Source organism: Erpetoichthys calabaricus, chromosome 2 (assembly GCF_900747795.2).
Source record: "Erpetoichthys calabaricus chromosome 2, fErpCal1.3, whole genome shotgun sequence".
Classification (NCBI taxonomy): domain Eukaryota; kingdom Metazoa; phylum Chordata; class Cladistia; order Polypteriformes; family Polypteridae; genus Erpetoichthys; species Erpetoichthys calabaricus.
The window spans coordinates 308,984,335-309,007,259 of record NC_041395.2 but is presented as its reverse complement, the minus strand read 5'-3'; the positions used below and the strand labels follow the sequence as shown (position 1 = coordinate 309,007,259).

Below are 22,925 nucleotides of genomic sequence, written 5' to 3'. Positions count from 1 at the left end.
CATATATATACTGTACTATATATTATATTTTGTAAAGTCAATACTGTATATATTAACTGTCTCTGCTTTGTTTTTGCTTACTTGATCAGTCTGTAAGAGAAATGGGTGAAGTTCAAGTATGGTCTGTGCAAGATGGGAGCAGGATTAGCACTTTACCTCTTACAGAGAAGGTATTATTTATAAGAGCTAACTTTACTGACCTAATAATACTCCCAATATGAGAAGGTAATCTGTATCTAATTTTGTTTTCCAGTTTATGCAAAATAACATTTAATTTAGTTATATTGATTTTATTTCAAATGATTATTTTAACAGAAGAACCCAAATGAGACTAGTCTTGAATAAAGCAGAACCCTGCATACATCAGCACAAAAATAACACAAATGATCATTTATTTAAAACATTTATTGATATAAAAATGTGACCTGACTTCAAATGAAGTAAAGTGATCAGTTATGGAAGTTGTTTAATTTTTGAAACTGAATCTATATTCTAGGTGCACTGAACTAAAATATTTACTAACTTAAATGTGACCTTGTAGATAATCTTGCTGGAAGGACTAGAATCCTTATGGACAAGAAGAAAGTAGTGTATACTGGTAGGGTGTCAGCAAAGAGTTTCAAATTCAATTTACTTTTCTCTTATGTAATGCAATCCTACTTAAAAGCCCAGCAGAGAATACACTAACTACAAACACAGTATAGTTAGATTAATCACAAAAAATGTAACAAAAATCACAAAACCAAATCCTGAAGTACCAGCTCTAAATGTCAAGCAGTATATTCAATGAAATAAATACAGACACAAAGACAATTTACAGTATTGTCCATGAATCCAAGTTCAAAAGTGAAATTAAATTAAATATGTAATATTATTTGGTATTGCTAATAATTATGTTACATAGAATATATGAAGTTGGTTTTAGTAAAAAAATCTTAAATATTCAGTACCTAATTGGTATTATTAGTAATGACATCATGAAATATGCAGAATACATAATTCACTTTCAGAGTAATAATATCAAGCTGAATATCAAAAACTTGTGCCATTGCACTAGAATGTCCACCCGTTATCTCACCTATTTAATCTAGTTTGGTATTTCAGGAAGCAAAAAGCAGTCCTGTCAACATCAGCTGCAAGGTGTGAACAGTCCATCACAGGGTGCACACACACACACACACACACACATACTCACAGACACACACACACAGATATACACACAGAAACACGCACACACAGAGATACTCACAGACACACACACACAAGCTCACATTTATGCAGTCAGTTTAGAGTGACTGCTAGAATACAGAGTACTTAATCAGTTTCAGCATTCGTGACATAACATTAGAATGTAAGTAGAATGAAATACGTCATTTGTTTAACTAATATTGACATTACATAGAATCTTGAATACTTTTAGCAATACAGTAATGGGCTCCACCTGCCCTGTGTAAGCTGATAAGGAAGTTGGATGGATAAAATATAAACTGCTTGTCTTTAAGAATAACAACTAATCTAATAATTACTTAAAATCAGAAATTATTAATTGCTAGGGGGCGGCACGGTGGCGCAGTGGGTAGCGCTGCTGCCTCGCAGTTGGGAGACCTGGGGACCCGGGTTCACTTCCCGGGTCCTCCCTGCGTGGAGTTTGCATGTTCTCCCCGTGTCTGCGTGGGTTTCCTCCGGGCGCTCCGGTTTCCTCCCACAGTCCAAAGACATGCTGGTTAGGTGGATTGGCGATTCTAAATTGGCCCGAGTGTATGCATGGTGTGTGGGTGTGTTTGTGTGTGTCCTGCGGTGGGTTGGCACCCTGCCCGGGATTGGTTCCTGCCTTGTGCCCTGTGTTGGCTGGGATTGGCTCCAGCAGACCCCCGTGACCCTGTGTTCGGATTCAGCGGGTTGGAAAATGGATGGATGGATGGGTATTAATTGCTATTAATAATAATAAAATAACTTCAAATATAGAATACTTAGTCAGTATTAGTAGTATAAATATTACCTAGAAAAAAAAATAATACCTAATTAGTTTTAATAATCATGTCATTATGTAGAATATTAAAATGCTAGATTGTATCAGAGATGATATAAACTGCTTAATTGGTTTCATTTAAAGTAACATTATATACAAGTCATATTAAAGTGCAATTTTTGAGTATTATTTATGTATGAAAAGTGATAGTTAAAAAAAATTATTACAGATAATGGAAATATCAGAGCAAGTCACACATCTGGTTATGTACTAATTTAGGGGACTAGGTAAAAATGTAGAAGTTTGGGGAATCTGTTGGACATCTTTGTTTTAACAACATTTGTTAGAACATGTTTTATATGCTTCAGAAATGTGCTGCTTTTCCAGTATTTCCACTAAAATGAGCAATCCTTTGTTTACACTGCCATATTTGTAGTAAGACACATCTCAGGCAAATTATGCCTTTACATGTTCCAGGTTATATAGAGATACATTAGAGCTGTTTCTTGTTGTAAAACATGTTGTTTTAGCAACATTTTTAAAACTGTTCTTGAGAGACCAGTTTTGAACAAAACAGAACAGAACGCTCAGTGTGTTAAATATTTTGGTAACACAATAGCTTAGGTACTGCAGAAATACATCTATATCTCATTTACTCTTGTGTACCAAGTTCTTAACATATATGTCTTCATAACACTTACAATGCATCAGTAAAGTGCTTATTCACCTCTGCAATGTGACCTGCTAATAAAACTTCACTTTGGGGTGGTCTGAGGTGGCTTCACTGAGACACATTACATATTTAGTATTAGACCTGTGAATTCTTCATTTTAACACATCATTTTACCATCATGTCAAGATGCCACACTGAACAGAGATCAATGAACAATCTACTGATGTTTTAAAAGTGTTATGAAGACCCAAAGAAGTCTGTGTAATAGATGCTTTTTTGCAGTAAGTGTTACCAATACTTTTCATTTATAGTACATGGATGTAGCAACCTAAAATGCAATCCACTATAAAACTGTTGTTGAGCACATATCACCACAATAGATAATTCTGATAATCTGTTAGTGGTTACATTTCATTTTTCATGCTGGTTTCACAGTAAGTAACTGTTTTTCCATGTAACCCAAATGTTGCACTGGTGATATGACGTACTCCATGTGCAATTATCATTATATCAGAAATTTTGCATTGATCAGTAGGGCATGCCAGTGTCTGTCTGCCAAAACCCCAACAAGTGATATATTTACAAGTTATTTAGCAGCCTCTGGGCAATTTGACCGACTCATGAAAAGCTAACATTAAAAATAAATATGAAACCTATTTTAAAAATGTGTGCTCAGTTACAGATATATATGCATGGGTGTTATCCATTTATATTAATTAAACTAATTAATTGATTTGTAAATGATAAGGTTAACTGTGCCTGGTCGCACAGTAAGTGAGTGAGTGAGACTGAAGCAGCAGTTTTAGAGCTACAGTCTGATGCTTTTGCATGTGAATCACACAGAACTCTCTTTTTAGCACAATTCCTGTATCTCACATTTTAACTAAATTCTCTGTACGTTTACTAAAGGTGACCTGCCTAGCTTCTTGCCCCATTTCCAAATGTGCTGTGGTTGGAACTGCTTCTGGATACTTGTGCTTCATTGACTTAACAGCCATTGAACAGCCGCGTATGGTCCACAGACTTCGCCTGTATGAGTCTCCTGTGCTCCTACTGCAGTAAGTTCAGTGAGGGGGTGATCTTTGATTGGTAATACAAGAGAGTGTATTAATGTTAACTACAGCTAAGTACCATATCTCCAATTACAAAAAGTCAAAATCAAATATAAAGACTTGGAAACTGGATAATTTGTTTCCTTTCACATGATGGAATAATCCAAGTTTAATGCTCAGAAATGTATACAGATTGCTTTGCAAAATATCACTTTCTTATTTGTAACTAAGGGGCTTTGCCCCCTGCTTGCTTTGCTCACCAACCTCCTAGGCCTGCGCTATGCGCCAGCCACTTCACATCTCTGCCGCTCGCGTATGTGGATTTCACTTTCACAAAACAACAAATCCTTTAATTCTCACAGATATGCCTCTTCATTGGGAAGAAACACTACTTTTCCCTGATGGGAACACAAATTAGATGATCTACAAGTCTCCGACTTAAAGTTTAAATCCGAACAATATGTTTTTGCTGTTCTGTCATTTCACCGAGTAATAATTTCCGTTTGTTTGTGCTGATGTGATCTTTACTATCATTTTTTTAAGACTTTCAAATTTTAGTACTTTCATTATCTCTAACCTGCTCTACTCGTTCTACTCGTACCTGCTAACGTTCTACTTTGTCATCTGCTCTTTGTCTTTTATTGCCGGTCCCGGGCGTGGTTAAATCTCTTGGCACAAAGTCTCGTCTCGCGGGATGTGAAAGTATCTCTGTGAAAAAGTCTCATCTCGTCCCAGGATTATTTTATTATAATAGAGAGATGAGGTCCTTTTATATAAAGTATTTTTTTAAAACTGTTTCTGGTACATATTTTTTACAAAAGGTGAATGGCTGTTATTTTTTGTTTTTTATTTGCAGCAAGTCCAGTAAATACAAAATTGTTGTGTTTCCTTACAGGTATGACAATGGAGGCCATTTTTTGCTTACTGGAGCATCTGATAAGCGTATTTTTATACTGGATGCCAGACCGTCCAAAATGTTTGCAGTCATAGGATACATAGGTAAATTACCATCATTAATTTTTTAATATGCAAAACATGTAGAAAACAGGGCAAAAGAAACACATTTTTTTTAGTAACTGATCAGTCATGAAATACATATAAGTGACTTAATATGAGGTAAATATGCTAATGAGTCCATTAAAATTTAAAGCATCACAGTCATCTAGAAAATAAAGATTTGTCTGACTTTGATAAAGTCAAAGGCACCAAAAATAAATTGGGTGTAAAAGCAATGAAAGAACTAATGGTAATTTGTGATTAAATTGACATATTTAGAGATCTGGTGATCAATGACTGCATACAAGAAATATTTGAGCAAATGAGGATTACGGTTTATTTTGAAAAAGAAAACTTCTGTACAGGTGTTTTAAGATAACTGAGCCATTTACATCCATTCATGTACACTTTTATATACATGTTGTTGGCTGAGTGCAGGCTCAGAGAACAGTGACAAGGTAACATACAAATACAAACTTTACAAACTACTAATTATACAGAAAGATACAGTTTTGTTTAAATTACAAAACAAAGCAGTTTGAAACTGATTAACATAACTATCCATTAATTACCTGCTGAACTATGGCCAGTTGACAACGAAGGAAATGAAAACATAAACTCCAATCAGCATCAACATCTGAGGGTCCACACTCAAAGAAAGTCAAAGACAGTGTCAGACGCAGTGATAACCCTGAAGACCTAAATCATCATAAAGGATGCCTTGATTAGAATCTTCGTTCATCATCGTCGTTCCGTGTTGCAAGGCATTACCGGGCAGCAAATGTAGGGTGTCCCATCTCTTTGGTTTGTGAAAGGAGTTGATGTAGATACTATGATTGCTTGTGGCCTGATCCACTGTTCTTCACTTGTTGTTTCTTTGAGGCCTTCAGATATTTCCCAGGTAAAGCCTTCCTGAATTTTTTTTCATTAGTAGTCTGACAGCTTTATGGTCAACATGTGCAACAGTACCTTGAATTGTACACTTAGCCTTATAAGTTCCAGCAGTTTGGCCTCCTTTGTATTCACTAATAGGTTGGTACCCTGCTTGAACCCGGCATCATCGCGGCATTATTAATGTGTGGTCATGGTGGTGCAAGCTTTGTAAGGCTGCCATTGGCATACTCTTTAATTGTGAGCCAGATGAATATGCAAACTTAATCATTTTATAATCTGGGTGCATGCTTGCACTTTTTGCTGGTTTTCAGGTTAATTGGACAACTTATTTGGGATGCTTTTTCTACAACAGCTTTTTGTATTACATATTCATATTTATATTATTGTTGCAGAGATAACTGGCATTGTTCTAGACCTCTCAGTCTCCTATAACAGAGAAGATAATCAGGTGAAGGTCATTGCTTTGTCTGCATTGGAGAATCAAGTTTCAAAAGAAGGGACCCACCTGGAGATATTCATACTGCCCGCTGAGCTTATACAAGGCATGTAGCATGTTTTGTGACTATTTGAAAGTCTAATGTTAAGGAGTGTGCTCACTCAAACAACATTTTTTTTTCTTTTCTAAGATGCTTCTCGCTTTGTGGATGAACGTGGAGCCATCGGAAACAATTCTATACAAAAGCATTCAGTTGAAACAAAGGAGCCAGTGTCTTCTGTAGTACTGGGAACAGACAACAGGGTTTTTGGCTACTGCAATGCGACTAAATCAATCCAAAAGTTTGTTTTGCCAGAGGTATCAATTAGTAACCGTGTATTATATGTGTTCTTACATGTGTACACATTCCAGCGCAATGTTAGATAACAAGTCTGGAAATAATTATTTTTCATTTCTAATCAGTAATTCACTGTTATCTTATTTACTTTCTTTTGCTCAATAACCTTATGAATGCCGTTTGTTTCCTCATTCTGAAACTATTCTATTAATTTTGTAAAGTTATCTTTGTCTTTTTGTAAAATACATCTCCAGTAAAGTTTAATTCATTTATGTATCTGTGCAGAACTTACAAAGTGTGATACTAACTCCAGAACAAGAAGTTAAAGGAAGTCAGCTGGGCCCGGCCTTTCTTTATTTATCTCCACACTGCCAATTTTTGGCCTCAGTTGCTAAAGATGGATTTTTTCGGATTCAAAATTCAAACAGTCTTGTAAGTAGTCAGTCATTCATAAGCAGTGCTGTGAGCAATGTAAAGAGCAGTTGATTGTGATCCTCCTAACAGACATGGTAAACATACCTGCTTATACACTGGTGTTATGTTTTAAAAAGTTTGGCCTCAAATCTCAAACCTTTCACTGTGCAAGATGCTAAGCCAGAAACCCAACCAGTACGTCTTCTACATGAAAGAAGGCATGGTGGCTCTCTGCTGCCTCACATTATTGTGAACCTGAATTCAATTCCCTTCATTCATTCTCTATCTATTTGTAGTGTCCATGTTTTCCTCATATCCAAGTTTTCTTGTGGTGCATGATGGGAGGTTTGGCAAATGTAAATTGAACTCTGGTAGGGGGGAGGAGAGAGCATTTTGAGATGAACTGGCACAATGTTCAGGGTGGTTAATTGACTTATGCCTGATGCTGCCAGTTATCCAAATCCCATTCTTGGCACTGCCTTTTGGGCCGACTGTCTCTGTTACAACCTCTCTCCTCATTGTGCCATATGATCTATACTTTAAGTTGGACCAGCAGCAACAGACATGCAAAATTACATGAAAGTTTGTTCAGCTATTTTTGGGCGATTGGTGAACAAATAAACAGCCAGACACACAGCTTGCAATTTTATTATTTAAAATAGCAGAGAAAAATACCTTAATATACTAAATATGCCGCTTACTGAGAGAGTACTGCTTGCAGCGTATATTTTAACAGAAAGTTTTAAATTTTTTCCCATGCATAAGATTCTTTCAAGTGGAATAGCAGCACAATGTTTAGCACTGCTAAGTCATGGATTCAGCATTCTGAATGTGAACCCAGTGGCTAGTCATTGTTCATGTGCATCTTGTACTTTCTACGCAGGGTTTTTCCTCCAAGTATGCTGATGTTTCTCCAGAGACATGAGGGTTGGGTTAATTGGTGACTTTAAATTGGCCCTATATAGTGTGTGTATTCATGGGCCTTGTGATGGACTGGCACGTTGTCCACATCTAATTAATGCCTTGTACTTGATGTTGCCAGAATAGACTTCAGCTCCTCGTAAACTTGAGTTACATTAAGTGGGTCTGAGAGTTTTACGTTATTTTTTTTTTGTTGAAGATCTTTTGTCCTCACAGGTGGCACAGTGGTAGTGCTGCTGCTTTGCAGTAAGAAGACTGTGGAAGATTGTGGGTTCGCTTCTCGGTTCCTCCCTGTGTGGATAGCGCTTTGAGTACTGAAAAAAGTGCTATATAAATGTAATGAATTATTATTAGTAGTAATGACTATATAGAACTTTCAGACATGAATTTTCTGAAATTAGACTAAACCCTGAAACATTTCAGGACAAACCTCTCCAGTTCAGAGGAATGGGAGCTGAAGACTTTTCTAGCAGCAGTTTGCACAAAGATGGTCTCATTACTCCATACAATTTATTTTTGTATAGCCCAAAATCACACAAGAAGTGCCGCAAAAGGCTTTAACAGGCCCAGCCTCTTGACAGCCCCCAAGCCTTGACTCTGTAAGTAGACAAGGAAAAACTCCCCAAAACCCCTCGTGGGGTGGAAGGTGGAAGAAACCTTGGGAAAGGCAGTTCAAAGAGAGGTGGTTTATTAACTGCCAGCAGAAAACAGCATTCTCATGAAGGTGGCTCCTCCTAAAAACAGACATAGTTAAGAATATTCCAAAATTCTACAAGTTTTCCACCCTAAAATAAATGTTTTTTGTATATATTTTAAGTGAAATGTATAATCCTATTTATATAAAAAAACAATAGTAGGTCTTCATGGAAGTAAATACTGTATCTTTAGCAACACAGATTAAAATGGTAATGGATTATAATAAAATAAAGATCTATTTGTTGACAGGAGACGTTTTCTCAGTTGTTGTGCCACTCATACCATACCAATGGAATCGGCGCCATGTCTTTCTCATTGGACTGTCAAGTTATGTTTACTGTTGGCTCAAATGATGGAGCCCTTGTTTGCCTTCAGTGGAGGTAGGTCAAACGTTTCTTTTAAAAGCGTATACAGAAACTACTGCGTAAGAATAATTATGCACACTTTGTAAATCAAAAACAAGGCTAAACTGAAGCAAATTTCAGAAGGAGAGCATGCAGTTATATTTGAGGCAGATCAACAGATTATCTTCTCTTTAAGTGATTAATTAATATTTTATGGAGGGGATCATATGGTGTTCAAAATGAAAAAGCCAATGAACTTTTGATTATCTTTTATGATGTGTTTTTTTCAGGACTGACACTGCTGCAAGTGACATCATTCAAGAAGCCATTACATATAGTCAGTTTCTTATGTCTGAGATACAGATCACCATGTTATCAGAGAATATGGAACTTGCCGCTCTGCCAGACTGGCATGTTACTTCAGCCTCACCATCTAACCTGCCAGAGGAAAATGAGGCAAAGGTATGTTTGAAGTTGTCTTGCAGGGGAGCATTAAAAACAGGCTAAATGAAAGAAGAGTTGTACACATACTTTACCAGAAGGAAACATTTACTTATCTTACATCTGTTCATTTGGAATTGTAGCCATTTTTAACAGCTCTTTAGTAACTGCCTTTCATGTGTGCTGAAACTGTATGCTCAGTATGGAGCAGTGTCATATGTGTAGACAGTGCCATCTAAAGCATGTGGACGATGACAAATGGAAAATGAATAACCACAATTCAGAGAGCGAAATGGTTTAGACTAGTAAATTAAGTGGCCTTGAATGCAGAATGATGGAGGTCAACGTTAGTGTATCAGATGTGGCAACACTACTGGAGTGTTTACGTACAGCTTTGTCACTTACAGGTGTACAGTATAGAGAAAGGTCTACAGCCCAAAGACATCCAGCCATAGTTAGTCCTTTGATCTACAACAGACCACTGATAGAAAGTGCCAATTTCAGCTCACAGGCACGTCGGTCAAGTAACACCTTAGTATAACAAAGATGCTGAAAGTGGCATATCAGAACACACAAGCTCATCACAGAAGGTTCGGTAGCTATCAGCCCAACCATGTGAAAAACAAGAAGGTGAGCAATAAAGTGCACAAACACTAAATACTTGAAGTCTGTGAAATATTGTGTGATCTGTTGAATTCAAGTTTGTGCAGCTTCATGCCAAGTGAATGACTGATAAATTCCATAACCCCCGGAGTCCATGGATTCTTCATGCCCAGGGTGTTGGCAGTATAATGTTGTGTGGTGTGTTTTCATAGCACACCTGAGGTTCATTCACATGAGTACAGCAACGTTTGGAAGACTGGCTATCTGAACACTGTTCCCTATACCTTTACCTTACCTTACATTTTCTTATATATAAATGTCTACACGAGGAAGTCTGTGAAATATTGTGTGATCTGTTGAATTCAAGTTTGTGCAGCTTCATGCCAAGTGAATGACTGATAAATTCCATAACCCCCGGAGTCCATGGATTCTTCATGCCCAGGGTGTTGGCAGTATAAATGTTGTGTGGTGTGGTTTTCATAGCACACCTGAGGTTCATTCACATGAATACAGCAACGTTTGGAAGACTGGCTATCTGAACACTGTTCCCCTATACCTTTACCTTACCTTACATTTTCTTATATATAAATGTCTACACGAGGAAGCGTGTGTGTCTGTCTATCCGGCCCCGGAAGTGTGGGGCCAGCCCAGAAATGCAAGGCTACACCATGAAGCTGAAAGAAAGAGACTCTGTTGCTAAAGTGAAACCACTGCCGCTAATACACAAGTGAGGCGAGCACATCGGCAAAACAAAACCTCCAAGGAGAGAAAAACTCGCTTAACCACTGATAGACAATGGAGGAGAGCACGTTGGCAAAACGAACCCGATGAGGAGTCGCTAATACACAACCGATGTGATTGATTGAAGTGCCAGAGTCTATGGTTTCTAGGAGCACGGGCTTACACAGCTAGTTCTATTATAATTTTCAATGTCATAAGACATGAAATATAAATATGTTAATATACGGTAAGTTCAGAGCAATACAGTGATTCAACTTTATACCCAAATGAAGTTTCTTTGGAGTAGAGATCCTTCAGCAGTTAATTCGTAACAACTATGGAAGCCACTAGAACTGGTTCTGAGTGAATATCCTTGTTCACCACCTTTAGTAACGTTTGAGTCCATAGAATAATGAATTCAGCCTGAAAGTACTGTATAATGGTGTAACAACTGGCATTTGTGGGGCACGTTCATGTTTTGACGATTAAAAAAATGCTGCACCATGTGTTAAAGCAGAATGGGCATGACCACAGTAGGATAAGCTATAGAACAAGATGGCATACATAATGTAAACACCAGTATGGCAATTTAGCAAGATTTTGGAAAGGGAAAACTAGAGTAATGTATGAGGAAAGAAGAAAACAGCTCACTGTGCTTATTCACTTGTAACAGAAAAAAGTTGTCTAATTGGCAGGCTGTGTTATTAGCTGTAAGAAGTGTGTTAGATTGGGCAAGCTGGTATCCCTCGGCATTGACTATATTGACTATTGTACAAATAAAAACTACTTGCCTGATAATATTAAGTTCATCAGCAGTTCTTCTCCATGTCTTAGTCCTTTTGTTGAGGTTCCGAAAGTCTTTATGCTGTATGTTAAATAACAGTTGGTGTGTCAACTAAAACAGCTAACTGTTTGAGCTGTATCATGTTAAAAAGAAAAAATCCAGTTTGTCTGTCTTCTGCAGAATGGCAGAAAAGGTGGAAAAACCTGACCTTTTGCTGGAAATTTCCCTTACAAGATGCAGTTTGCTTTATTTATTGCCGATGACGGGAGAACTTCTGGTTGATTCATCATTAATAAGCTTTGCATTTCCAGTTTGCCAACAATCGTATACTGCTAAAGCTGGTGGAACATTACACGACTTCTAGTCAGAGGGGATGTCTAACTTGATGAGAATAGTTGCCTGATGTCTTTGCCTGAGGATGTCAGATCACTTGACTAGTGATCGAACGGCATGACAAATTACACAACTCCCTGTTGACTTTTCAGCACAGATTATTATTCCCAAAATATTGAAGCTCATCCTTTTTTCTGACAGCTAATAATGTGCTGTCTGACCATGTCAGTGCTGTACAAAGGAACGATGATTTCACCTGCAATCTGTAGGCACTGAATTCTGTTGTACTGAGATGTGCTTTGTGACATGGCACATATTACTTTGAAAAAGGGCCGCGTATGGCCATATGTGCTTGGGTACTCAGTGGCATACCAATGGCGTATACAATGGTATGTAGAGGCCTTAACATGTTACACTACAACCACCAGGCTACAGTGTTAACACAAGGCAGGAAACATCTATGGTTTTATGCTTTTTATACCAATTTCTGACGCAGCAGAAATTAAGATTTTCCATACTTTACTCATTCAGTTTTAGTGATTGCACAACCAATATGGTTTCATGTAATCTGACGGTGAGCTACTTGGCAATTGGCATCCAGTCTGTGGTTAATACACCCGGTCTGTGATTTACTACTTGTGGTGCTACTAATACAAAATTATGAAAAAATCTCTTGGACTCTGTTAACAACAGCTCACATATCTTCTGTTTGGAATTAAGCTACAAGTTCATTCTGTTCTTAAAAATATCCCACATTTACACTCTGAGGCTAAATGATGTTATGATGCTCTATTGCAACATTTTTGTATAGACTGGTTATCACATCTTTGAAATAATTCATATTACCTAACAATCACTGACCACAGCCCCATGAAAAAGAAAATAATTTAACACAGGACCTTCTTCATTAATTTCTTTGTGTTGTCTTCCTGCGTCTTTCTTTTTAAGGGGTTTCACATTATTCCATACCTTTGCTGTCATTTTTTAGCAGGAACGTTCAATTATGGTAAAAAGCTGACATTATTCAGTCATTTTTTTTATGTTATGTATAGAGTTTTGAAAAAGGTGCCTCTTCGTTTTGTGACTCTTGCTGTACAATTATTGTGTTTTTATTAAATTTTGGCCTATAATATTTTTTACATAAGTGAATGGCATAAAAGTAAAACATAGTTTAATAAAGTAGGAATGATTTCCCAGTAGGCAATTGGGCCCAGGTCTAAAAGTGGTACCAACATGGCACTAGATAATGTAGATGTAGATAATATCTATCTATCTATCTATGAATGAGCCGGCCCCAACTTAACAAGTCGGAGACAAACTCACTTAGTCGCCAATAGACGGAGGTAGCGAGCATCTCCACAAAACATCTATCTAAATATGAACATACATTCAAATGAATTCCTCTATCTATCTATCTATCTATCTATCTATCTATCTATCTATCTATCTATCTATCTATCTATCTATCTATCTATCTATCTATCTATCTATCTATCTATCTATCTATCACTGAGCACTGCAGGGAACCATATTTATCGCTTTAATGCAATAGTGGACTGTTGTCAGCACATTTCTGTACATCCTGGTTTGATAATTGTCACGCATGTTTAACAGAATTGAGTGGTCAATGGTGTTGAGGTCTACTCTTAAATAAAAATTTAGAACTACTGTAGATCTTCCATCATCAGATGATATTAAAGAAATAAAGAAGATTAAATGTGAAATATGCCCTATTAAGTTTATTTAGGTCTAGTTATGATTTTACAGCTACTAACTGACACTTTTAGGGTATTTGGAGCTGTGCCAGTTCGTAAAAGTCTGTTAAGAATGGGTGCTGCCAGAACAGTCGGTTGACTTTTTCAGTAGCTGACACTGGGTGTAACAGACAGGTAGTAGGTTTCATTTTGGAAATTAACGTTACCACTTTCTGTTCTGTTATTAAGCTAAAATTACAAAGGTGATGTGCACAAAGATGCAGTTTTTTACATTGTAATATTTAGTTTTTGAGATAATTTTGAAATCAAGGATCCAGTTGTCATTAAATATGTAATAAAATCTGTACTGGTAATGTTGGTAAGGATTTTGCACATTTGTTCAGAACTGCCATTTTTCAAGCAGTACTTGAGGAATTATTTCTGTTTTTAATCATTAATCTGGAATAGTAAAGGGTAAATAAAAAAACTTTACAATAATGTAGATACTTTTCACTTCTTTAAGGAGCAAGATATTTTTATAACCTACCAACACACTTTATGTTGCTCCAGTGAATAAAAAAGTTATCAAAAGATATACTGCATGCTTAATGCAATTTAGTGGATTTTCTGTTTTAAATACAGCAAGAAGAAGATAAAGTGAGCGTGGAACTGTTTGAGAAAGATGACAGTTACACTAGCCCAACTCTGGGCAGAACAGAAGATGCCACATGGCTTAATCAGAAAGAAGACGAGGTAGGTTTCATATTTTCTTACATGGTTATTTTTCAAATGGCCCATATGTGGATTTGTCCCTATCTGCCGTCAGGACCCATGTTTTCTTTCTCATTTCCATGGATATGGATAAGTGTGTTACGATTATGTTTTCATCCTGCATATTTCAGGTCATGAAGAAGGAAAGCTTACAATTTAAAGATGCAAAGAAAAATCTTAGAAAAGGCATTAAGCAGCTTCGTAAAACTGTAAGTATCATGAATTATTTTAGAGGAATCATTAAAGTCAAATCTACACATTTCTTGATAAGCTTGGTTCATACTGTGTGTCAGAGCACAATTTCTGGATTTTTCTTCAGAATTCTCAATCCAGCCTCACATACTGATTGAGAAATTGAACAGTGTGAGTGTTGACTAGTTTTATTACATTATGGATTCAGGACTTTCTTTTAAATCATTCACAGATAATCAAAGCACATGACACTTTCAAAAGTCATTCTGTCAAATCCTGGGGCTCGTCAAGTGTGTGGTCTGTACTCATTACTATTTACACTGTACACACGTGACCTGAGACATTCATTATCAAGTATGCTGATGACACCATGTAGTGGGTGAAAACCATTGTTTAAATCAAGTGGACAGTTTAATAAATTTGTGCTATAACAACCATCTTACTTAGAATGTCAAAAAGACCAAAAGAACAGGGACGTGTGGTCAGGGGGGCAGGTGAGGCTCAGAAAAGTAAAATAAAACTAATAATGATAACATACAATAAATTTGCCCACTGGTCTGTGCTATAAATTTGTTTTCTGTATGATTCCAATAGTTTTGATCATTTTTATAGTCAAAAATCGCTGAATTTGCACATTTCCTATTCAATTACAGGAGAGAAACGCGAGGTGTGGCAGCGACGAGCCTCACCTCAGACTGCGCTCTCCCTCACACACGGGCTTGATGCATGCAATTGGCGTGTGGCTGTTACCGTCTCTCTGTATGTCACCAATATAATGTTTGCAGACACATTTATTATACACTCTGACTTTCCACAGTCTGGCCAATATCTTTATTGAATGTGTGCGACATATTTAGTCTTGCTGATCAGAGCAAGCAGATTGGAGCTATCCTAGATAATAATCTTAATTGGAAAATTAATACAAAAAACATATACTGTGAACACCATCAGTGCTCACTGTAAACTTAGACTATTTAAAGTAGCCAAGAACATCATGTTGTCCTTTTATCACAGTCTGATTCAGTCTGTCATCACCTTCAACTTCATTGCCCGGTTTATAGTGTTACAAACCAAAATTTAAAAGGCTCCAGCAGATTACCAAACATGCAACTAAACTTACTGGGCCTGACGCAGATGATTTGGTAAGTGTGTGTCAAAGGGCTCTGTGGGAAAAACTGGAAATCAGCTCAACTGATGACAGACACCAACTACACACAGAACTAAACTTCAATAAACCAGGGAGGAGAGTCACTTTAAAGACCCACAGAAATCCCGGTGAAATACATCTTTTAAATAAGAAATATCATCCATCCATCCATTATCCAACCCGCTGAATCCGAACACAGGGTCACAGGGGTCTGCTGGAGCCAATCCCAGCCAACACAGGGCACAAGGCAGGAACCAATCCTGGGCAGGGTGCCAACCCACCGCAGGACACACACAAACACACCCACACACCAAGCACACACTAGGGCCAATTTAGAATCGCCAATGCACCTAACCTGCATGTCTTTGGACTGTGGGAGGAAACCGGAGCGCCCGGAGGAAACCCACACAGATACGGGGAGAACATGCAAACTCCATGCAGAGAGGACCTGGGAAGTGAACCCAGGTCCCCAGGTCTCCCAACTGCGAGGCAGCAGTGCTACCCACTGCGCCACCGTGCCGCCCAGAAATATCATGAATAGTAAAAATTTCCAGAAGTGTATATTTATTCATATGCATGATGTAACCACTTTAGGTAAAAACATACTATTAAACTTCTAGAAGTACCTAGCAAAGAATTTGTTTTCAGATGATGTAAATACTTTACATTTTTATGTAAGTCTTATCTCTATTTGTTTTTTTATTTTATTTCCGTCTGTTATTGGATACAACTTTAAATAAAATCCTTGATTCATTAACATACAGCAATTTTTGTGTAGCCATATTTTCATTTTCACATTGCAGTGCCCAGCTTCATTCACTTATCTGAGTGACAATTAAAATTAAAACATTTAAAAAGTAGTTTCCCCAATGATTGTGGCAAGAACACGATGTTTTCATTTTTTTTACATCTTGCCTGAAGAAGGGGCCTGAGTTGCCAATAAAAGGTTGACTTCCAAACACATAGCAAAACAGGTATACAGTCATGGCCGAAATTATCGGCACCCCTGGAATTTTCCCAGAAAATGCACCATTTCTCCCAGAAAATTGTTGCAATTACAAATGTTTTGGTATGTACATGTTTATTTCCTTTATGTGCATTGGAACAACACAAAAAACAGAGAAAAAAAGCCAAATCTGACATCATGTCACACAGAACTCCAAAAATGGGAAGGACAAAATTATTGGCACCTTTTCAAAATTGTGGGTAAATCGTTTTATTTCAAGCATATGATGCTCGTTTGAACTCACCTGTGGCAAGAAACAAGTGCTGGCAATATAGCAATCACACCTGAAGCCAGTTAAAATGGAGAAAAGTTGACTCAACCTTTCTGTTGTGTGTCTGAGTGTGCCACACTAAGCATGGAGAACAGAAAGAAGAGCAGAGAATTGTCTGAGGACTTGAGAACAAAAATTGTGGAAAAATATCAACAATCTCAAGGCTACAAGTCCATCTCCAGAGATCTTCATGTTCCTTTGTCCACTGTGCGCAACATAATCAAGAAGTTCACAACACATGGCACTGTAGCTAATCTCCCTGGAAAAACTGATAAAAGACTGCAACGAAGGATAGTCCGAATGATGGATAAACAACCCCAATCAACTTCAAAACATATTCAAGCTGTTCTGCAGACTCAGGGTGCAACAGTGTCAGCTCAAACTATCCGTCGACATCTGAACGAAATGAAACGCTGTGGCAAGAGAGCCAGGAGGACCCCACTGCTGACACAGAAACATAAAAAAGCCAGACTGGAGTTTGCCAAAATGTACTCGAGGAAGCCAAAATCCTTCTGGGCGAATGTCTTGTGGACAGATGAGACCAAGGTAGAGCTTTTTGGTAAAGCTCATCATTCTACTCTTTACAGAAAATGGAATGAGGCCTACAAAGAAAAGAACACAGTACCTACAGTCAAACATGGTGGAGGTTCCAAGATGTTTTGGGGATGTTTTGCTGCCTCTGGCACTGGATGCCTTGACTGCGTGCAAGGCATCATGAAATCTGAAGAATACCAAAAGATATTGGGCCGCAATGTAGGGCCCAGTGTCAGAAAGCTGGGTCTGTGTCAGAGGTCATGGGTGTTCCAGCAGGACAATGACCCTAAACATACCTCTAAAAGCACTCAGAAATGGTTGAAGACAAAGCGCTGGAGAGTTCTGAAGTGGCCAGCAATGAGTCCGGATTTAAATCTGATTGAACACTTATGGAGAGATCTCAAAATTGCTGTTGGGAGAAGACGCCCTTCAAATCTGAGAGACCTTGAGCAGTTTGCAAAAGAAGAGTGGTCGGAAATTCCAGTTGAGAGGTGTAACAAGCTTGCTGATGGTTATAGGAAGTGCTTGATTTCTGTTATTATTTCCAAAGAGAAAAATGGGAGAAATGGTGCATTTTCTGGGAAAATTCCAGGGGTGCCGATAATTTCGGCCATGACTGTAAGAAACATAAGGGATAAGTATGAGGATCGGCAGTGTCGTCATGTAAAAGTATGCCTTTAGAACAACAGATTAGTGCTGCCATTATTGGTCTTCAACATTTCAGAACAGTGTACTGCATATAACATTTAGAGCTCAGTCAAGGGTTTGAGTGTGCCAGTGATGAGCTGTTGTCTTGTCTACAGTTTGTTCTTGCTTTGCTCCCAATGCTGCTGGAGTAGGTTTTGGCTCTCTGAAATGTTGAAAGAGGGTTAAGAAAAATTGATATGTGTTTGTACATACAACAATTGTATTACGTAGTTTTATGAAGAGTACATAAACATGTGAGTGAAAATAAGTAAAGGATGGTCTTCTGTCAAAGGTAAATATTTGTTTTCCTGCTTACTAATTCTGAGTCACTTCAGTCCCCTTTGGTTCTGCATAGCAGGCAGATGGATGGGTGGAAGGATAATGGGCAGACATGGTGGTGTGGTGGTCTGCTTTACTGCCTGAAGGATTCAGGGTCCAGAGTTTATTAAATATAGTATTTGGTCATTATCTGTTTGGCATCTACACATGCTCCCAGTATCTAGTTGGGCCCTCCTCCCATATCCCCAAACATATACATGTTAGGTGAATTGGGAATCCTCAGTTGGCACCGTGTGAGTGTGGGCATGAGTTAGCCCTGTGATGGACTGTACCCATCCAGAGTTTTTGCCTGACTTGCTCAATACTGCTGGGACAGTTCTGACCTGCCATGACCGTGAGTCAAGTTAAGTGATTTTGAGACTGTTTGTATACATGTATGTAACACCAGATTTGAAAAGTATAGTTTTTGGAATAAGTATAGAAAATGTTATCAAATATTCCTAAAAGAATTTACTGGGGGTTATTTAAATAATAATAAGTACAAATATTTGAACCCAAACACATTTAGCAACCATCATGATTTTGCATTGAACTTCTCTAAAAGAGCTGCTTGTGTAATGCCATTGCAGATCCAGCAGATGATGCATGAGAATGAGAATCTGCCTGACTTAGAGAGACTGGATCAACAAGAATTTAACTTGGATGTAGAAGAGCAAGAAAGGCTTCAAGCAGAAGGGGAAAGCGAAGTGTCGAGGGTAAAGGGCAAATATTTGCCATTACAATTTTCTCTTTTATTATTTTTATGTTAATTATTTATTGTTGAATTAATGCCTTTAAATGTCAATAAACATTGAGTTAGATTTCACATTTGAATTATCTACTTGATTCCTCTTATTACATTGTTCATTATTAATAATGATTAGTTGCTATTACTGTATACTGTAATATCATTGTGACACAAGTGCCTGTTGTCCATGTACTGTCATCCAATTTAATATTGTTTTTTAAAAGTAGAATCCATTTTGAGGTATTTAGGATAAACTATGCAACATAATACTCTTGACACATTTTAAATTAAAATGATGGTAGACTATGAAACCCTCGAAGAATTCATTGCTGTGGTTTGACTGTCAGGATATGTAGGGAGACACAGAACTGAAATGGGTAGTAGGAGAGATATTATGAATAATGTGAAAAACAGCACATAGGCCAAGTTGTAGTGGTATGTGGTGTTCTCTGTTCAAAGATTTGGATTACTTGCAAAGAATAAAAGTTGTTACTTCAACCTGAATATTATAATGTACACTATATAAATAAAATGTGTTATTATTATAATATTATGAAAACTTTCTATTTGTACTGAAGATACGCAATGAAATTGAGATGGATAATCTAGCTATGAGCTACCTGCGTGATGCCATCAAACAGGAATACTGGGACTCAATGACAGTCAAAGGACGAGCCATTAAGGTAAAACCAATATAAATTAATAGTTTGAAAACATCTCCCACCAGTTTAAACTGGAACAGTAGTAGTGGTAAGCACTAATGCCTCAAAACTCCAGGGATTTAGGCTTAATTCCTGCCTTGATCACTGTCTGTGTAGAGTCTGCAGGTTCTCCATTTTGTCCAGATGGTTTTCATTTGATGTTTCAGTTTCCTTCCACAAGTAAAACATGAGATGATTTAATTAAATGGCAGATGTAATTTAGTCAATGTGATTAGAGTTTGTGCTGTGAAGGACTAGTGTTCTTTCCAGTGTTGTTTGGAATTTGGTATTCTGTTGTAGTTAAAACAGCAGCAGTTCCTACCAGTCTATTAATGTTCTACCCTTTTTTATAATATATTATGAAATGTAACATTCAAAAGAACAGAAAAGGCCAGTGTTATTAAACCATATTAAAGGATTTAACAGAGAGCTACTCCTGGAGAAAATGACTGTGTTGAGCTTACAGTTGGACAAAACACTTATGTTGATGATGACGATTTTGGTTTGTGATATTCTTTTTAGGCATTCCACATTGATAACGTAGTGAAAAACTTTCCAATGAAACAGCGTTCAGCGACATCAATTAAGGAGCTTGAAAAAGCACGTGACCAGAGGGCGAATGAAATTGCCGACTTACAAGTAATTTTTTATTATCTTGTTACACAGTATGACTGTAGTTATTATTCTTATTTTTTGTTTATTTAACAGACATTTTCATCCAAGGAGTTTTAAAAATGTAATTATGGTATTTATAATTGGGGAGATTAGAAAGTATAAAGTTGACAAGAAACTGAGAGCCAACTTTACAGCAGAGCAGAAAAAGTGTAGTGCTACAGTTATAGTATAGTTTGATGAAAAACTGGAACAACACAACCAAAGATTCAGATATCGGGGAGAACAGCAGAGGATAAGGTAGATCCTAAGCCATTCCAAGGGGTTGATGAAAGTTTGGGTGGTAATGACAAGATCATTCAATAGGTTGGGAGGAAAACATGAGGACTTAGCACATCTGGTGAGAGGTGGGCAGTCAGCAGACTGGGTAAAGCAAAACATAGACCTCTTGTAGAGACATATGGAAAGACAAGAAGCTTGAGGTATTGAGGAGCAGAGCCATGCAGAGTCATTAATGAACAATATTTGTTTCCATAAATATGAGCCCTGTATTGTTCTGATGTAGTGGAGCACTGTTGATGTGTAACAGACCTGGTATCCTGAATTAAAATTCTGTGGCTGGTCTTTGGCAGTTTTCAGTTTACAGGTTTTCTCCATTTTTGTCTTACTTCTTCTATGGATATTTCATTTTTTTTCTCACACCTCCAAAGATGTGCAGATTATGTTAATTGGCAACTCTAAACTGGCTCCATGTGGGTGTGTGTATGAATGGGCCTTGTAATTGACTGTTGACCGGCTCAAAATTGATTCCTACCTTAACATTCAGTGCTGCCAGGATAGCTTCGGCCTTACAGGTTTGTGAATCTTACTATTTTCTATTTAACTATTGCACACATTTCTAAAAATACATTTTTGTGAGAACTGTCATGATTTGATATTTATTTTTGAAACTTTTTCAGTCATTCCTAGACTGTTAGAAATCACCAAAGCATTCTTTGAGGCCAATAAATTCAGTACTGTAATTTATGTTTTATTTAGTGGCATTTTGAACACCAAAAAAAATGAAAACCATTCTTTCCTGGCACCATTTTGTTTGTACTGTGGGTGTCACTATTTTGTGCTTTTGGTTTGGCCTGGTTACCAAGGTGTTGCTAGGTGGCGTCAACAGGACATGTGCGGTACCTGACATCTCCAGGTCAAAAGTGTATATTATATATATATATATAATATATATATATATATATATATATATATATACTGTATATATATGTCAGCATCATACATTCTTGGTTATCCATATTTGTGGATAAACCAAGAAAAACTCTAGTGTTCATTGATTTGTCTTTCCTGATATTCTGGGTATGATTCATTTTCATTTTAACTACAATTTTGTCTCATGTTTGGGAATTGGTTACTTGTAGGTTTTTGGCTTCTGACCTTTCTCACTTTGTTTATTTCTATTTTGATTCAATATTTTTGATCAATCTGAAAAATGTATTTGACTCCCTTCCTTCGACCCTGACACGTTCTGATTTGAATATTACATTTTACTCTTGTCACCTTGTGCAGTGAGTTCTGTAATTAAATCCTTAGATTATGTGTGATCAGTGTAAAGGACATTGTAGGTGACTGACACTGTCCTGTGACCTTAATAATGGTCTATGTACTGCATGAAGCACTTAAAGATGCAGTACTATACACATGACATGAAAGAGTTAACGTCAAATATGTGAAATCACAATAGTGCAGAAAAAATGACACAGTTTCACAATGCGTCCACATCAAATTATGTGCAACCTGAATATAGTAAAGATATAACACTTCTTCTTCTTCTTTCGGCTGCCCCCTTTACGGGTTGCCACAGCAGATCATCTTCTTCCATATCTTTCTGTCCTCTGCATCTTGCTCTGTTACACCCATCACCTGCATGTCCTCTCTCAGCACATCCATAAACCTTCACTTAGGCCTTCCTCTTTTCCTCTTGCCTGGCATCTCTATCCTTAGCTAACTTCTTCCAGTATACCCAGCATCTCTCCTCATCTCATGTCCAAACCAACACAATCTCACCTCTCTGACTTTGTCTCCCAATCGTCCAACTTGACCTGACCCTCTAATGTACTCATTTCTAATCCTATCCATCCTCGTCACAACCAATGCAAATCTTACCATCTTTAACTCTGCCACCTCCAGCACTGTCTCCTGCTTTTTGGTCAGTGCCACCGTCTCCAACCCATATAACATAGCTGGTCTCACTACCGTCCTGTAGACCTTCCCTTTCACTCTTGCTGATACCCGTCTGTCACAAATTACTCCTGACACTCTTCTCCACCCATTCCACCCTGCCTGCACTCTCTTTTTCACCTCTCTTCCACAATCCCCATTACTTTGTACTGTTGATCCCAAGTATTTAAACTCATCCACCTTCGCCAGCTCTACTCCTTGCATCCTCACCATTCCACTGAACTCCCTCTCATTTACACACATCTATTCTGTCTTGTTCCTACTGACCTTCATTCCTCTCCTCTTTAGAGCATATCTCCACCTCTCCAGGGTCTCCTCAACCTGCTCCCTACTATCGCTACAGATCACAATGTCATCAGCAAACATCATAGTCCACGGGGACACCTATCT

The 22,925-nt window shown here is 37.6% G+C and overlaps 2 protein-coding genes across 2 annotated transcripts in view; one reads left to right on the top strand and one right to left on the bottom strand.

Moving 5' to 3' along the window:
- atp5md (ATP synthase membrane subunit k) overlaps window positions 1-22,925 on the bottom strand; it is a 550,207-nt gene that overhangs the window by 462,202 nt on the left and 65,080 nt on the right. The gene's annotated exons all lie outside the window — the stretch shown is intronic.
- Window positions 1-22,925, top strand: part of cfap43 (cilia and flagella associated protein 43) — an 80,145-nt gene that overhangs the window by 10,405 nt on the left and 46,815 nt on the right. The window contains exons 10-22 of the mRNA XM_051922615.1: window positions 90-170; window positions 3,552-3,700; window positions 4,590-4,693; window positions 5,977-6,126; window positions 6,211-6,377; window positions 6,643-6,789; window positions 8,638-8,768; window positions 9,023-9,194; window positions 13,950-14,060; window positions 14,210-14,287; window positions 18,824-18,949; window positions 19,560-19,664; window positions 20,205-20,321. Coding sequence (XP_051778575.1) covers window positions 90-170; window positions 3,552-3,700; window positions 4,590-4,693; window positions 5,977-6,126; window positions 6,211-6,377; window positions 6,643-6,789; window positions 8,638-8,768; window positions 9,023-9,194; window positions 13,950-14,060; window positions 14,210-14,287; window positions 18,824-18,949; window positions 19,560-19,664; window positions 20,205-20,321 — 1,638 coding nt within the window. The remainder of the gene's footprint in view (window positions 1-89; window positions 171-3,551; window positions 3,701-4,589; window positions 4,694-5,976; window positions 6,127-6,210; window positions 6,378-6,642; window positions 6,790-8,637; window positions 8,769-9,022; window positions 9,195-13,949; window positions 14,061-14,209; window positions 14,288-18,823; window positions 18,950-19,559; window positions 19,665-20,204; window positions 20,322-22,925) is intronic.